The 17,599-nt window shown below is 35.4% G+C and overlaps 1 protein-coding gene across 2 annotated transcripts; it reads right to left on the bottom strand.

Moving 5' to 3' along the window:
- Positions 1–5,949: 5,949 nt before the first annotated feature.
- LOC132605628 (peroxisomal ATPase PEX6) lies at positions 5,950–16,939 on the bottom strand. 2 transcript variants are annotated; one of them, XM_060318795.1, is made up of 16 exons: positions 16,636–16,939; positions 14,273–14,896; positions 13,822–14,065; positions 13,035–13,176; positions 12,046–12,229; positions 11,365–11,526; positions 10,385–10,657; positions 9,799–9,870; positions 9,103–9,189; positions 8,870–8,992; positions 8,691–8,801; positions 8,179–8,217; positions 7,962–8,083; positions 7,737–7,881; positions 7,058–7,138; positions 5,950–6,604 (listed from the first exon to the last, which is right to left on the bottom strand). In XM_060318795.1, exons 1-16 carry the CDS (start codon positions 16,861–16,863, stop codon positions 6,515–6,517), a joined length of 2,727 nt encoding a protein of 908 aa, XP_060174778.1. In that variant the 5' UTR covers positions 16,864–16,939; the 3' UTR covers positions 5,950–6,514. The 2 variants fall into 2 exon arrangements, with proteins under 2 accessions (XP_060174778.1, XP_060174777.1); XM_060318794.1 differs by having other exon boundaries at positions 11,344–11,526; positions 16,636–16,938.
- Positions 16,940–17,599: the final 660 nt, after the last annotated feature.

Raw genomic sequence — 17,599 nt, 5'->3', positions numbered from 1 at the left:
GTTGAACAGTACCTTTCACCTTTGGCATATGTAGTCATTTTCACCATCCCTTTTTTCTTTTTGGATTTTAACTGTTTTTTTTTTTCCTCAAACGGTATCTGCGATAGAGCCCGCCTATTTTAGTTCGCGCCGCATATGATTCATTAAAGGAATTTCTTCTTATTTAAAATCTTTCATATCCCAGGCTCGAAACTAAGATTTCTGGTTAAGGGAGAAATAGTCTCATCCGTTGCACCACATTCTTTGTATATGCATTAGAGCCCTCCTATTTTGATTCGCGCTGCATAGGATCGATTAAAGGAAATTCTCCCTACCAAGAATCTTTCCATATCCAGGGCTCGAAATCGAGACCTTTGGTTAAGGAAAAAACAGTCTCATCTGTTGCACCACATTCTTTGATGATAGATTTTAAATGCTCATTATCTAATAAAGGATACCATTAGTTTAGATATTTCACCGCATAAGATTCATTAAAGAAAAAAGTACTCCCTATTAAAAAAAATTATTTTCATGGCTTGAAATTAAGACCTAATTAAGAGTGCAGGGTATCATCCACTCTAGGGCTGTGCATATTAACGGTTAAACCAATAACCCGAATAGATTATTGCGTTATTGGGTTAATGGTTCGGGTTAATGGATTATTGGTTCGGGTATCGGGTGGTGCCTTGTGGTTATTGGCTTATTGGATCGGGTCACGATTTGGCCATTTTTGTTAACGGGTGAACCGATAACCCGATAATCATTTATTTAATTATAATTCTACCCTTTAATATATAAAGTCACTTGACTAGATTTAGGGTTACTTGATTTCCACTTCATAAACAGTCTCTCTCTTAAGTCTCAAGAGGTGATTTCACTTGAGAAAGGGGCACTTGTGCATTTTTTAGTTGCTAGATTTTTGGTGCTGTCATTGTGCTACATTTTCATGAGGTGCTATTTTTGCTGTCAGTTTTTAGTGCTATGATACATTTTGAATGAAGTGGTGATGTGATCAGGTTTTTGTGCACCGATCTAGCTAATGCAAGTGATGCTGTTATGTTGTTGTTGTACAAAGTGGTCAAGCCTTTTTTTTATATTTTTTTTATGGGTTTTTTTTTCTTGATTTTTTTTTTAGTGTGAAATCTTAACGGTTAAATCAATAATTGAACCGATAACCCATTAACCGATATCTTAATGGTTCTTTAACGGTTTAACATGTCTACAAACCGATAACCAATAAGTTAAACCGATAACTTTGAAATTCGAACCGAACCGACCGATATGCAGCCCTATTCCACTCTATGTATCCTTTGGTGGTCAATCACTTTCAGTAGTCACAGTATCATTAAAATTTATATTTGATGAGTTGATCATTGAAATTCTTAGGTTGAACACATTATTTTTATAAAATTGAGTTTAGTTAAACTGACGAGAAAAGGTTGCATCAGCTTGTAGCTTAACTTCTAGTCAGATTTTAATTATTGTTCTCTGTTATTAGTAGAATTTAATAAAAAATTCAAACTATTTCAGCTCGTGAAAGATTCAATTTATTTTTTTATAAAATGTCACTGTAAGTGAAAAACACATGTACTCAAGCATGTCGAGATCAATAGTAGTCAATGAAGTAGGTGAAAATTTTGGAGATCAACATTTAAAATTCATATAAAAATAAAAAACGTTAAGTATTTTTTCAATCTATCTAAGCGCCCTCAGTAGATAAGAGTTATTATATGTGCCGGTATTGAGAGACAATAACAAATATTCTATGAATTAAGTGAGGTGCTCTTAAGTGTTTATAAAAAAGTTGAACAACATCCAAGACCTTGCTTGTCGAGATCAATTTATGTGGACGAATCTAGAAATACTTCTCCTAGTCAGTAGGCTAGAATCTCCATTAACTATAAATACTAATACTATAAATCTTCCTACTTATGTTTCGTAGCTCAATTCTTTATTTATGCCAAAATGAGTAAACTTCCCACCAGCGCGGAACCATTTTTTTGTGCGGATTGTCTCTCAAACGCACTGGTCTTTAATTTTTGCGTTTCGCTTAAAAAGTGATCGAAAATATTCTGAGGTTATAAATTTGAATCTCCGCTCAGTCACAAAAAAAAAAATTAAGGTAAGGCTTTCACGAAACATCTGCCTTAAGGCCTAAATTTTGTTTGAATAGGCCTAATTTTGCTACGAAACTCTATCTTGCGAATTTTTTTTACTAAGCCATGATTCGAACCCAGAATCTCGGAGTATTAGGCGAAGGACAAAAATTAAAGGTCACTCCCGAATAAGGGCAATCGTGCAAATTGCCCGCGTGGAACTAGAAGCCAAAGTAGGAGTTTAGCCGAACTTAATAATTTTGATTCAAATCTTGCATATGTAGTAACAAATTCACGTAGAGATCTAGTAGCTCAGTTGGTTGATTATATGAACTTTCACCTAATTGTTGAGAGTTCGAATCCCCACGTTGTAATTCGCTTCCCCATTTTCCCTCTCTACCCCTTATGTAATTAAAAAAAAAGTATTAACAAATTCATTAAGTTTATGCAAAAATTAAACTTAAAAGCTCAGCTACTAACATGATATCACTAGGGGCAGAACTAAGTAGGCCAATAAGGGTCATCTGACATGGTTAAAATTATTTTATATATATCACCGTCCTAGAATTTCAGTTAAGTACCGCAGAAATCTTAAAACGGAAAATATAAGATATGTATATAAGAGGGTTGTAGTAGATTAGCAACCAATATAAAATTTATTTGGGATTGAAGCATAGTTATTATCAATAGTGTGAGAGATTTATATGCTACTTCAATATACATAACCTAACCTATATATAGTTTATTTCTATATATATAGCCATAAAGAAAGATGTCACTTTCAAGATCTAATCAGCTTTGTCCTTGAATGTGCATAGTTATCCTCATCCATATTAGAGAAATACTCTAAAGAGATGGTGACACTGAATATTCTCTTTGTGATCCCTTTAGGCCGGCATTCGTGCAATCATCTTTTTCTTTTCGATAAGTAATAATACATGGAAATATAACTAGAGGCAAGGAAAATAATTTTAGTACAGGTGATAATAAATTAAACAAGAAGAACAAAAACAACATACTCAGTGAAAATAAATTAAAGATCTTAAATAAAACTATTTCCACCCACCCAATATTAGCATCAAATGGAGTAATAAGTAATCACAACTAGATATGAAAATATGATTAAATAAATTAAAGATCTTAAATAAAACTATTTCCACCCACCCAATATTAGCATCAAATGGAGTAATAAGTAATCACAACTAGATATGAAAATATATATTAATCAATAATGATTAAGTAATTTACTCTATTATAGAAATGACAATTGGTGTACGAACACATTTCTATTCTACTGTACCAAAAGTAATAGAATTTGTACACAGGAAATTGCAGAGGTAATTTGGTCACTTTCTTAAAAATGTTTTGCTGTGCTGACGTGTCCTTGTAGTAAATAAACTACTACCGCGTGTCCCTGTTTTACTTTGGTTCTCAGTGAAACACCTGTGTTTGACTGATCCTCTAGCCCCTAACCTAGGGCATCTTTTTGTTGAACTAAACGGTCCAAAGATATTTTTAACATGATGTGATATTATTCGTTTTGGGCGAAGCCCGCACAGTTTTCTCCAAAAGACCTCACATCATTAAGAGTATCCAACTCCTTTTTCATATGGCTCATTATCATACCACGGATCAGAAATTCAACATGTCTGTGTGCCACCCACATCGTCAGAGTATTTACGGTCACCGAATCCCAAAGGTTGTGTATGCGTCTTCAAAGCTACGGGTAAAGGTTGTAAACCGGCCCATAAACGAGCCAAGGCACTAAGCCGGGCCCCACGCCACACTCCGCCATCTGCATACTTGTCCCACTAAATCATTGACTCTGATACCAGTTGTTGGGCTAAAACGGCCCAAAAATACTTTTAACATGATGTGATATTGTCCGCTTTGGGCCAAGCCCGCACGGTTTTCCCCAAAAGGCCTCATATCATTAAGGGTATCCAACTCCTTATAAGTAGCTCATTTTTCTTTCCAGCTACCAATGTGGTACTTTGTTCGCACACCCAACAATCTCCCCCTTGAACTAAGTTCCACGTGGCTCATTATCATACCACGGGTCAAAGATTCAACATGTCTGTGTGCCACCCACACTGTCAGAGTATTTACGGTCACCGAAGCCCAAAGGATGTGAATGCATCTTCAAAGTTATGCGTAAAGGTTCATTTTTTTCTTTTTAGCTACCAATGTGGTACTTTGTTCGCACACCCAACACTTTTTTCCCCCGTTTATTTTTATTTGTTCACTTTTAGCTTTTTACATTCTTTAAAAATTAAAAAATCCCACGTGAATATATATTATAGTACTGAATATTTATTCTCTTCTCGTGTATATACGTGTGCACTTCAATTTTAATTCTCTGATACATATTTATTTCCTCCATGTACTTTTACTTGTTCATTTTTGACTTTTCATATTCTTGCTGAATGTTTATTTTCTTTTCATGTATACATATATGCACTTCAATTTTAATTATCAGACACATATTTATTTCTTTCGTGTACTTTTACTTGTTCACTTTTGATTTTTTACGTTGTTTAAGAATTAATAAATGAAGTACTCCCTCCGTCCTATATTTTTCGGCCACATTACTTGACTTATCAGGTTCTTTAATAATTAATAAATGAAGTACTTTCTTCGTCCTATATTATTTGGCCACATTACTATACTCGACTTTTCATGTTCTTTAAGAATTAATAAAAATGAAGTACTCCCTTCGTCCAATATTACTTAGCCATATTACTAAAAATATATGTCTATTTTTCTATTCTATGTTTTTCTTCTTCTTCTTTTTATTCTTCTTCTTATATATAAACGTCCAAGGTGAACAAACACAACAACAATAAGTTGTACAAAAAGCAATTGAAATTGTACTCTAAGCAGGGACTAACATGCGTACATTTCAGAAGTTGAACATTAATTCTACCTCTTGTGTGTTTACTTTTTAAGTCCTTATAGACCCGCGATGTCTTAATTATCCTTTTATTTCCTTCATTTGACATGCACTCCCTCTGTCTCAATTTAAGTATCTATGTTTGACTAGATATGAAGTTTAAAAAATAAAGATAGACTTTCAAATCTCGTGGTTCTAAATTAAAAATTTGTTTGATATAATAAAATATCTTTTGAGTCTTGTGATTATAAATTTGACATGTAGGATATTTGAATTGTCAACTCACTAAAAATTAAAAAAAAACGGATATAATCAAAATAAGACAATTTTTTTTTAACAACAAACGCCCAAGTGGACGAACACAGCAATAATAAGTTGTACAAAAAGCAACTGAAATTGTACTCTAAGTCAGGACTAATATGTATACATTTTATAAGTTTAACATTAATACTACCTCTTATGTGTTTACTTTTTAAGTTATCACGTGTCCGCAGTGTCTTATTTATCCTTTCATTTCTTTCATTTGGCATGTACTCCCTCTGTTTCAATTTAAGTGTCTACGTTTGACTAGACATGAAATTTAAGAAATAAAGATAAACTATCTTGCGATCCTAAATTACAAATGTATATAATATAATAAAATATCGTGAATCTTGTTATTATAAATTTGACATGTAGGATATTTAAATTATCAACTTACTAAATATAAAAAGAAATGGACATAATTAAAATAAGATAAATTTTAACAACAATTGAGAAATTAAGGGAAAAAATAAGACGAAAATAAAAAAATATAAAGACTCACTAAAGAAAATCACAATATTCTTTGCAAAATATACAAACCATAAGGACTAGCTAAATTGAGTAACCAAATTAATCATGTAGAGCCCTGTGCATTGCTCGGGCATAGTTTGCTAGTAAAAGATTATATAAAAGATGTATATTTATTGGCTTACTGTCAAAATACTGAATACCGGTGAGTTTTCTTCAGCACATAAAGATTATAGTGAATAACAATATATCAAAACATAGTTCTTCATTGCAAAATCAACTATTACATGATTTTGAAATGGAAGTGGATGGAATTTATTGTATACAAATGCACAAAGCCAAAATCGACAAATAACTGCCACTTAACTTTAGCAGAATGACAACTATTGTCAACAATGACTCAAAATGGAAAGTGGATAGCACCCTCATCTAACATGACAAATGCCACTACCAACACTAATCTATCTCGAGTATCCTTTCCTTTTCCCTTTTTATCTTTCTTCTTCCCGTCGTCAACGACAAAAACGACGCCAAAAATCCAGACACGTGAAGGAGAAGTGTCGGCAGGGACATTTGGAAAGTCGTGACTCGAATTCCTCACCCATCAATAGGAGGAAGCCTAATCGTGCACGGAGAGGAAAGACCAAACACTTCATCCTAACGGGAATGAGCAACAATGGAAGTGAAGATAAGGGTGCCTCGAGCAACCCCATTTAGAAAGAAGGGTGGAAGGTTTCAGGCTGTGGAGGCAGCTTGCCGGGCGACTCGTCTTCTATCATCTTGATGATCCTTCAAACTGTTCCCGAAGCAACTCATACTTTTTAAGCTCGGCCATAGACAACGAAGGAGAGATCTCTCCCAGGACCTTCAAAATGGAGAAAGATGATCATTTCAATAGCAGCTTAGGAGATATAGACAATCCTTTTTATAACGGCATCGTTTGTCGGGATATTTTTTACTGCTATCGTGAAGATGCTGTTATAGAGAACATATAATATAACATACATAAAAAATTGGTTCCAAAGAAAACTAGATCATTATAAGTGAAGTGTTTTTATAAAGGATGGTTGTTATAAAGAGGTCTGTATCCACCCACAGAGGCAGATTTAGCCTGGTTAATCTGAAATCGACACGGAGCGTAATATCTAAGTGAAAAATTACTAAAAGTTCCAATGACTTTTACACTCTGAACCCATATAACGTATGCAATGAACTGAGTGATAAATCATTTAAAGGCTGAACTCATGAGTTTATTCTGGATCCACCTGCGTCCACCCATAGAGAGACCTCAAAAACATTCTGTTAATGGCTGTCTTACCTTTAAAAAATCCTCATATTCCACGACAATTGAGCCATCCAGATCATCTGAACCAGTTGAATCTGAACCCGAAGCTAATGCCTACAGCAAAAACGTTAAAATTGCTTAATATCTTTCAGGAAACAGCTATGACTACGGCTGGCAAGATGGTTTTAAAAAACAAGTAGCCATCCAACCCGATCCATCAGACAAGGGTTGGAAAGCTGAATTTTTGAAAACGGATCAAATATGGATATTATCCACTAAAAGTCGGATATCCATATTATTAATTCCCATTTGTCTGCTTGTTATTTTTCGGGAGTTCTTGCTTTCTGGGAGTCTAAGCTTATTTTTGCTTAGCTTGTGTTCTCACCTGACTATTCCTGAAACCATGGATAACATCCATATTATCCATCAGTTAACTCATTTTCTTTTCATGTCAAATATGGGAGTCGGATATTTTATCCATTTTTGTTTAACCCGTTTTCGACCCGCCCATATCTGATCCGACTTGCCCGTTTGCCGCTCCTAGCTATGACCGTAATGCAGAAAAAGTTATACTCATATTTAATAAATTGAGATACTATCGTTTTTTGTTTTTTTGAGAATTGCTAGATTACCCTTAGTTAGCTATAGCACTGACACTACAGGTAAAGTAGAATACCGATCTGGATATTAGCAATATGGGATGAAAACACACCTTGCGTTTCGCAGCATGAAACCAAGCATCAGCGCACAGCGCATACATGTCAGCCCCCGTGAAGTTTGGCGGACACCTTTTTGCTATTGCGAGTAGAGATATATCTTCTTTCAATTTAAACTTCCGTGTTAGCGCTTTCAAGACCCTAAAAAGTTATAAGGAATTCAAGACATCAACCAGAGAATACAAAGATAAGTACAGCAGACGGTCAGAATATAAAAGTACCTCTCCCTGTACGAGGCTTCAGAATTAACACCAACATAAAGGAGCTTATCGAATCGCCCAGGCCTCAAAAGGGCGGGATCTATAAGATCAGGCCTGTTGCTAGCTCCAATAATAAACAAGTCCTGTTATAAGAGAGGGCCCACGAGTTAAATCTACGCATAAGACACTACAAAGAGAAGAAAAAGCTACTTTATGATTTGAGTAGAGTGGCTATAACCTGGGTAGAGTCGTTCAGGCCATCAATTTCAGCAAGCATCTATAAAAAACATAGGTTTGGTATACCAAGCAGTATATTAGTGGGGAGATGAAAAAAATATGACAAATAAACCAATGGGGTTTATAGTACTTTTGATCCCTCAATTATTGGTAAATTATAGTTTTGGTCCTTGTAATATCTGACTAAACATATTAAACTTCAATTAATTGAAATGTGCACTTTGGATCCTTTTGCTTGCGAATATTCACAAATTTACCAAAATCATTAACTGTTTCACTACATAATTCCACGTGTTATGCTAAGCTTGTATTGTTACTCCATATTTGACGGTAATATAGCTCTAAAAGTAGTTTAAATGCAATATATTTCCTACTTAAAAGACTAAAAACACACATTTTAATTAAGTAAAGGTTAATTGTGGTTTGTTAGATATTACAAGCATGAAAAGCAGAATTTACCAAAAAACTAAGGGACCAAACATGCTATTATCCCTAAACCAATGATTTCGTTACCTGAGAAACCACTCGATCCATTACACCACCAGAGTCTCCAGAAGCACCCCTGGCAGGAGCAAGCGAATCAAGTTCATCAAAGAAGATAACACATGGTCGAGCTGATCTGGCCTGCAATGTTGCAGAAGAATTGAAAATATTTTCTGGAAACATCCTTGCAAAAGCATAAAATAGATTACCTTCTGAAAAATGTCCCTGACATTTTTCTCTGACTCTCCTATGTACATGTTAATCAACTCGGGCCCTTTCACGCTGAGGAAATTCAGGGAGCATTCAGTAGCAACAGCTTTCGCCAGTAAAGTCTGAACAATTCAACAGAAAGTTAATAATGAATACTGTATTATAGATGACCACGAACAGGACCGGACAAGACGGATGATGTGACACCATATAAAGCAACTCATAAACTCACTTTTCCGGTGCCAGGAGGGCCATAGAAAAGAACCCCAGATCGCTTGCGCAATCCAGACGAAAACAAGTCCTTATGTAAAAGAGGTAGCTGCATTTCAAATGAAGAAGACAATGTAAGTCACATCATCCAAAAGATAACAGAAATGAATATTTATAACTCCAGAGAAGTACAACTTTTCCTTCGACACACGTCAGCATAATCAAGTATCAACTTTAAAAGAAGGTTTATTCATTTTAGTTTTTACAAGTGTTATGTGGAAGTAGGGGTGGAAAATTAACCCATAAAAACATGACCTGCCCAACCCGTTCAAGCCCATTAGCCTAACCCATTTCAGCCCATGTACAAAATGGGCTGATATGTAGCCCAAATTGGGCTGATATTTAGCCCATATCGACCCATAGAAACCTTGTCAAAAAAAAAATTAAAAAGCCTTTTGGTAGTTTCATATATTAAATATAGCTATAATAAAGGGAAAAAAAAAGTAGTTTTAGTAGGTACTTAAAAAATTAGTAACGAACAAACAAAGAAATTAAAACTTCATAAGATTGGGTGGGTTGGGTTATGACGGGCTTTTTAGTGCAACCCATTTCAGCCCTTGACCCGCCCTTCCATTAACTTAGCCCATTTTGACCCCCCCCAAATTCAGTCCAACCCACCCATTTGACACCCCTATGTGGGAGTAAGATAAAGCAATACCTGTACAGTGTCCAAAATTGATTTCTTCACGTCCTCAAGCCCACCAACGTCTTCCCATTTGACATTTGGAACCTACAGTAGTGTAAAGCAGATATATAAGCATTTACTCAAGCAGCATTAGACTTTTCAAGACAATATTTGACTGCCTGTATTGCCGTCCAAAACTACACGAAAGATGTACCAAACCAATATAAGCAGTCAGCACATTAGAGTCCAAGGGCTGATGTAGCCTCTCGGCTACAAGTTCATCTGAACCAATAAATTTTGACAGGGTATAGATATATATGTACCAATATACTAAAATATCAACAAATATCAGATCAGAACCCATAAGTTTAACATTACAATGAATTCACTGCTGAAAATCTTAAAAGTTGAACCCATTAAATTTAAATTATGGATCCGCCTCTGTTAGAGTCCAATAGTGAAGTGCAGAAGATCTGAACTTTCGCAAAATTCAACCCCCACCACCCCCCAAATAAAAACAATAACTTTAATGCTTCATTTTCTTGAAGAAAGCAGTAATATGCTGAGCAACTCCAACCATAAGATTAGTTTTGTTTACAAAATTATTTCCTGATTTTACCTTTGGAGTACCCAATGCTGTTGCATTTCTTTTCTTTGATCGTTCCAGTGATTCCATTACATCTTCTTTGCTTAGGGACTTTGCCCATTCATGTGTGCCATTATTCTCGATCGACTTGTTCTCATGAGAACCCTCCCTCAGATGCTCAACCTCCTGACTATCACGACTAAGGACAAGATTTGCACCAGCATCAGCAACTAAAGCTCGCAGATCCCTTGGCATGAATCCTGATGTCTGACCAACCAAATCTTTCACAAGGTCCTCCAAAGACGTCTGCACAAAAATGATGACAAATGGCACCCATTACTTCAGTTATTAGAAAATAACAGAAAGGAATAACTAAGAGTCTATTCATTATGTGTCTCCTCCCCATCCACAGGGGCGGAGTTATCCATTTAGTTACGGGTTCGGCCGAACCCAGTAGCTTTTGTACAAACCCTGTATTTGAATTAAAAAATTCATTGAATATGTACAAATTATTAATTTAGAACCCAATAACTATAAAGGACTAAAATCCAAAACCCATAAGTTCAAATCCTGGCTCAGCCTCTGCCCACCAGCCCCTTTTCTCTCACCCTTTACACTTTGCAAGTTCCCCAATAAAATAATCGAAGTAAATTCAATTGAAATAATTCAAAAAAAAATAAAAATACTACTACTAGATCTCTGATGGCGATTCTAACGAATAATTCATCAATGACAAATAAAAGCAATTCTATGCAATTTTGTCCTTGTATATCTTATTAACAATCGACATATGGTCGAAAGAAAAAATCTCTATTTTATAGGGCTTCTTCCTATACCTATGAATTCCACCGGACCTAGAAATGATACATTGGATGAAATTATGGGCATTTTCACACGGAGATTTTCACTTGCAATAGTGCTCTTTTGGCCTATAGCTACTAATGTGTAATATAAGACCTGTGTTTAGAGAAGGAAACATCAAGTTTACCTACATTTGGAAGTAGTTCACTAACATGTTGAAAGGACTGGGAGAGCATTTCCTTCCTTTGTGCTTCATTCAATGGATCCATCTTGATCTCATGACTGAAACAACGCCTAATAGTTGGTGGAAGGCCTTCAGGACTATCAGCAGCAGCAACTAACAGCACTGGGTGCCGATTTACGGGTTGAGCAACCTTCAGAAAGAGGGGTGGCAATAGAAGGTCATATTCTGTCATTGCTATCAACATTACAAAAGTAGTTAACAAAATTAAGAGGACTTAGCTCCAACGAACGGACGACCTAAAAGAGATTTTATGTAGCAGACATGTTTTGAATTTCAACCAAATGTAGCTATTTTGACTCAAATTTCTACAAAGCACGAGTAGGCCTTGTCTTGATAACCATTACATGGATCCATTTTTACCATGTGTTCTGCAACTTCTGCACAATTCTGACTAGTGATTATGATACTACATCGAAGATAATTTAACTTTCTGAGTCTCCCTATTCCTTTATATTCACATACATATAAGCATGAATCCAAATACATTATAACAAGACGAAAAAAGTTGAAAAAGAGAACAGGAAAGAAAAGCAAACCAATCCAATTGATGATGATCATGATAATTCACAAGAAAATTCATCAACACTGTTCAGTTTTATATGACTGACACAAAGGCATGAAAAATAAACGAACTTGGATTGTATCTTACATCATGGGCATTTGACTTTCCTTCTGAGTAGATTTCTTCATCTTCAGCAATTGGCTCAGTAAATTCCTTTATGACAGATGCAACTTCTAAGTTCATACCAACTTGGTCATGTGGTGAACCCTCGTTAGAGGCCAGGTTCTTGAAGACCTCAAAATGACGAAGAAGTAGAATAGTAGGAGAGTATCTGTAGTGAAAATTGATTTCAAAGGAATTAAAGAACGCATTAAAGACATCCCAAGTTTTTTAACGCCGATATACTTGACACTGTTTGACAAGTGGATTTAAAATAGAGGGAAATGGACTTAATCGAGGTAGTTTAACAGGCTGACCCAGTGTCAGCAGACTCCTGCCTATGCAGGCCCGGGGGAAGGCGAATAATACTCTATACACGTTCAAAATCATTTTCGAAATCTTTTATAAGTGGGTGGCTGGTCTATATAGACAATGCCAAAAAATAATAATTAAAGAATATAAATTAGGTGTACTTTATTTATATTACTATTTTTTACAACCATGGTGTCCGGGCCAGCTTGCACGCACCTTGACTAATTTCACGAGGTATCTACTATTTCCGCCAGCATAGGTTCCGGGCTACTCTGTCCACCTAGGCTTGGACAAATGGGAATAACTCACCTAGTGTTTTTGGATCTGCTTGAATTTAAACTTGAGGTCTCGTGGTTCTTAACCCACTTCATTGACCACAATTTTGTTTTCTTGTATATGGAAGATGATTCCACTTAGCATAAGACCCAAATAAACTTGAAAGAAGGGAATAGGAAACTAGCTTATATAAATTGGAAGAGAGGAATGATTTAGAGACCATCATGAAATTATATGAGAATCCAAAACAATGAGTAATTATTTAAACGTGAAGATTAATTATTTAAACGTGAAGATTAATTATTTAAACGTGAAGATTTTTCATATGTAATGCTAGAGCTCCAAAGTAGTAAGATAATAGATAATAAATCCTATGCAATCTAAATTACCTGCGAGCCATACTGAAGGTTTCAGCTAGGGCAGCAGATGTTGTTCTATCAGAATTTGCAAATATGCTCTGACAGTTATATTCCACTACATGAAGGCCTAATTGACGAGCAACAAATTTAACCACAGTTCTTTTCCCACATCCTGCAGAAAATTTTGAAATCACTCATCAATAGACAAAGCTGCAGCTGTTACCTGCATAACTCTTTTGTAAAGTACATTTAAAAATATCCATCGACGAGAACCATATAATCACATTTCTGATAACTTAAACATTATCCTACTCATCCACTATAGACGTATAAACCACATTCATTTTTTTAAAATCCAAACACTGAACTCCGGACCTAGAGATTATGCTGATACGTAACGAACTTGAAAATCACTATGTTATTTTCTGCAACTTCATGTGAACAGTGTCAACAGAGAATACTCCCTCCGTCCCATTTTATGAGAAGTTGTTATGATTTGGGAAGTCAAGACAGTTTTTTCTTTGACTATAATTTTTCTCCAGCTTTTTAAGAATATTTTGAATCATTAGCTATGCTGACTTGTAGTACTTCTCGTGTAGTTTTCAAACACGTAAATTTCATTTTTAACATATTTGAAGAATCTATACCTAAATTCATAGTCAAAGTCAAGTGTTTTGACCCTCTTACTCTGAACCCCTTCACATAAATTGGGACAGAGGGAGTACCATAAAGCAATTAAGAAAAGAAAAGAAGTTCAAAATGTATCCAGTAAGTAGCATCTTCCAATTAACCAGCAAATGACAAAGTCTAAACGTACCAGTCAAGCCATGCAACAACACAACAACCCGAAATTTTGATGAAAGGGCTGATGGACATAATGGTGGTATAAGTATGGAGGCTAAAGTCTTCACCGTGCTCACTTGTAAAGGCAGGGAACCTCGTGGTCGAGGAATCAAGAAATCTGGAGGAACAGCAGAAGGTACATTCCCTCCAAGTACAAGGGCAGTTCGAGTACGGTTGACTCTTAGAACACATTCTTCGGAAGGTTCCATGGCCACAACCTGGGATACTTATAAGAGTGAGTGTCAAGGCATTTAAGTTACTCATTAATCTATAACGAGAAAATGACAAAAATTGTCCCTTATTTCTGGGAGTAGGTTCAAAACTGTTCAGAGCATACTTAAGGGACTATTTTGAACCTACTCTCAAACATAAGGGAACATTTTTGTCAGTTTCTCCCCTATGACAGTAAGAAATAAAACTTAAACCTTGAAATATATAAGGTCAGGACCACCATTTTGCTTCTTTTGACTGCAAGGGATGCACAGAGCCGATTTGCAGTTCCAATTGATGCATACACTGAAAATATCACCTCTAGAAAGAAATCTATCTACTCCAAAGTACTTATTCAATTCCATATCGATCAACTCTTGACGATCTTCAGCTTCTATAGATGAATCTTTTTTAACTAAATCTAGGGTCCCACATTCCGGTATCTTCACAAAAGAAGCCCTCAGGTGTGTCGCATATTTTGGCAACTGATCCAAAGGTTCAAGTCCTAGAGTAATGAGAGCATTATCTTTTCCACTCGCTATGTTATCTGATTTGGCCTCAAATATTGGTGATAAAGCTTCTTTTCCTTGGTGAATCATTGATCTCAAGCATGATAAATGTACATTAAGGTTAAATGCCAGGATCGGAGATAAATAGGCAACTTCTCCTTCTGGTTTTGTACAGTCAGGATAGCTATGTAATGGCAAGATAAATGTTGTCAGAGAAGAATGTGAAGGTGATGAGGTATGGTCAGATAAAACTTTGTCCGAACCGGGAGGATCTAGAACTACCACTTGTCCAATTCTTTGTTGATTTGTATTAACATTCTTGATGAGTACCTATTGAAAAAAAGAGGAGCACAAAGTCATACAGAATCATGTATGTCTAATAGTCTGTTAGGACAAGCTTGTAAAATCAGCTTATTTTGAAAAATGCTTTTTAAAAAAATACTTTTGGTGAATTGCAGTTTGTGTTTGGCTAATCAATTTGAAAAGCACGTTTGAGCAGCAATTACTATTAGGCCAGGCTTTTAAAAAGTTCTTCTAGTGTATTTTCAAAAAAGTACTTTTGGGGAGAAGCTACTTTTTTCAGCTTCTGCTTCTACTCAAAAGCACTTTTTCTTCTCCTAAAAGCTTGGCCAATCAGGCTATTAGTGAGGCAGAAACTAGTTAAGACGAGATCGATAAAAGGAGTAAGCTGTTGGTGGTAATTTTAGCAGCTAGACTAACGTATATCCAAATAGGACTATATCTTTACTGTTATATTCTTTCACAAGTAACCTTACTGCTACATAGGAAATTTGTTATTAGCTGCAAATTAACGCTCGGAAGATCATTTATGTGCCATAGTATTTGAAGTATGAAAGGTAGAGGCTAAATCCAAAATAGCAATCAACATGCCAAGCTGCCCCAAGTAGGCCAAGTAAGATTCCAATTTCAGGTAAACAAATACTCAAACCAAATAAATGAATGTGCAATGAATAATAGTGAATCACTCTCTATGCAGTCTCCATCTAAGACTTGCCATTTGGGGACAAAACTACAGCACTCCTGGATTTGACCAAAGGCAGCATTTCAGCCAAAATTTGAAAAAGCAAACAAACAACGAGAAATCAAGAGCACCTATATCAACACTTCTTGGAGAAAATGGTGATCCTCAGAATTTAAATTAGCATAATATACAATGTAGAATAAGGATAAAAACCCAAATACTTCAGAAGATTGTTATTCATAAAAGTACGACTCACTAAAGTTCAGGTTTTGCACACAATTCAACATATGGTATTAGAGTCAAAGCTCATTTCTCATCCTCCTCCATCAACAAGATCAGTTTTTTTACCAAGTTTAAGTCTTTAGACGAGGCGATATCAATTCAACATATTTTTCGAGTCTCATCCAGAGGCGGAGCTAGAATATAGGTCACGAATTCGGCAGAACCAGTAGTTTTATTTTCTGACTGGCTATTTACGTCAATTTCTCAAATTAAAAGGGCAAGTTACACATTTGGCCGGTCGACAGCCTAATATACAAGAAATATGCAGTATTATGTATCAAAAAATGTATAATTTACGTATATTATATATATTAACATACAAAAAAACATATATTTGTAGGCTATTTATGTAAATTTCTCAAATAAAAATTGCGTATAAGCATTATACCAGTTCGAGGACCTCAGAGGTATTTTCATCTTACTCTTTTTATCAATCCTGGTACTATTATTCCACCATTTAACAGGGATAACTAATCTCGATACTATTTCTAATCTCGGTATAACTTATATTCTAGAATTAGTAACCAAACAAGGGATGAAACAATTACTAAATTTTTATCCCAAGATTATTTATCCCAAAAGAACCAAAGGCTTCCTTCTTTTTCCACCATAGTTGATTATTTAGCCAAAATTAATTACATTCAATAGCCTAATACAACAACAACATACCCCCACCTTGGAGGCTGCTGCTGGCTATTTTATGTATATTAATATACAAAAAATATACAGTTGCTGGCTATTATTTTTCGAGGCGGCTATTTATGTAAATTTCTCAAAATAAAGATTGGGTATAAGCATATCATACCAGTGAACCAGAAGTAATACAAAGTCTTCTTAACTGATTACTAGTTATCCCAACCAAAGCAGAATCATCAAGATTAACAATTTTTGCATCTTTTGATACTTGTAGAATTCCAGCTCTCAATTGTACTGTTGACAATAATGAAATTTGGGTTTGGGTTTCTAAATTTAGAAGTGAATTAAGTAGATTTTTAGTGGAAGAAAGAATTAAAGGTTTCCTTTTTTCAACCATAATTGACTGACCTGGAATTAGTTTTGTTGCAATTTGCTGTTAATTTGGGAATTGAGCAAATCAAGAAAGGAACTTAACTGCTTCAAACTTATTTTGTCAGCATAATGTTCGGGTCGGGTTGAGTCGGGTCGGACTCTATATTTGGGTCGGACTTTTAAACAAATCCTTAAAAAAAAAGAGTTACTTTCTATAGAAATTGTGTTAATTCTTGTCTGACCTTCTTTTTGAAATGTCTTCTCTCGAGCCGACCGAGGGGTTCAAATATACGAAGAAGTAAATACACGAAGAATTCAAGATATTATGTATATATCATTGTTTTAAAAGGCAGTGTCAGGACTCATCCCGGGGCAGGGCAGTGGCAAAACGCCCTGGGGCTAACGTGCGGGGCTTAGTTCCTATGAGGCTTACACCCTAAGCGTTCAACCGTACGTCTTAAACACGCCTAAGGCCCAACGCCCAAGACTCGCCTAACAGTTCTTATACAAATTATATTTTAAATTCCTTAATTAAAATCATTCACCCTCATAATTGTTTAACAAAATAATGATACTTAATAATTTTTCATCTATAGAAATAGAAGATTAGGTGTAACTCATATAACAAGTCGTAGTATTGGATATTTACTATTTGAGAACGTCGTGAGGGTGAATATCACTTAATTTTAAAAAAAAAAAAAAAACACATAGCGGAATTGTATATTTTCACTTGTCATTGGTCATAAGTCCTATGTATCAGA

Source organism: Lycium barbarum, chromosome 8 (genome assembly GCF_019175385.1).
Source record: "Lycium barbarum isolate Lr01 chromosome 8, ASM1917538v2, whole genome shotgun sequence".
Lineage (NCBI taxonomy): Eukaryota > Viridiplantae > Streptophyta > Magnoliopsida > Solanales > Solanaceae > Lycium > Lycium barbarum.
The sequence above is the reverse complement of the archived record's forward strand: the minus strand, read 5'-3'. Positions and strand labels throughout refer to the sequence as shown.

Excerpts from the sequence above, each read along its gene's own strand:
- LOC132605628 (XM_060318794.1), bottom strand. The coding sequence starts at position 16,863 with ATGGTTGAAAAAAGGAAACCTTTAATTCTTTCTTCCACTAAAAATCTA. Across the intron at positions 8,084-8,178 it reads GCCTGAACGACTCTACCCAG|GACTTGTTTATTATTGGAGC; the intron begins GTTATAGCCACT and ends CTCTTATAACAG. Across the intron at positions 6,605-7,057 it reads AATATGAGGATTTTTTAAAG|GTCCTGGGAGAGATCTCTCC; the intron begins GTAAGACAGCCA and ends TCCATTTTGAAG.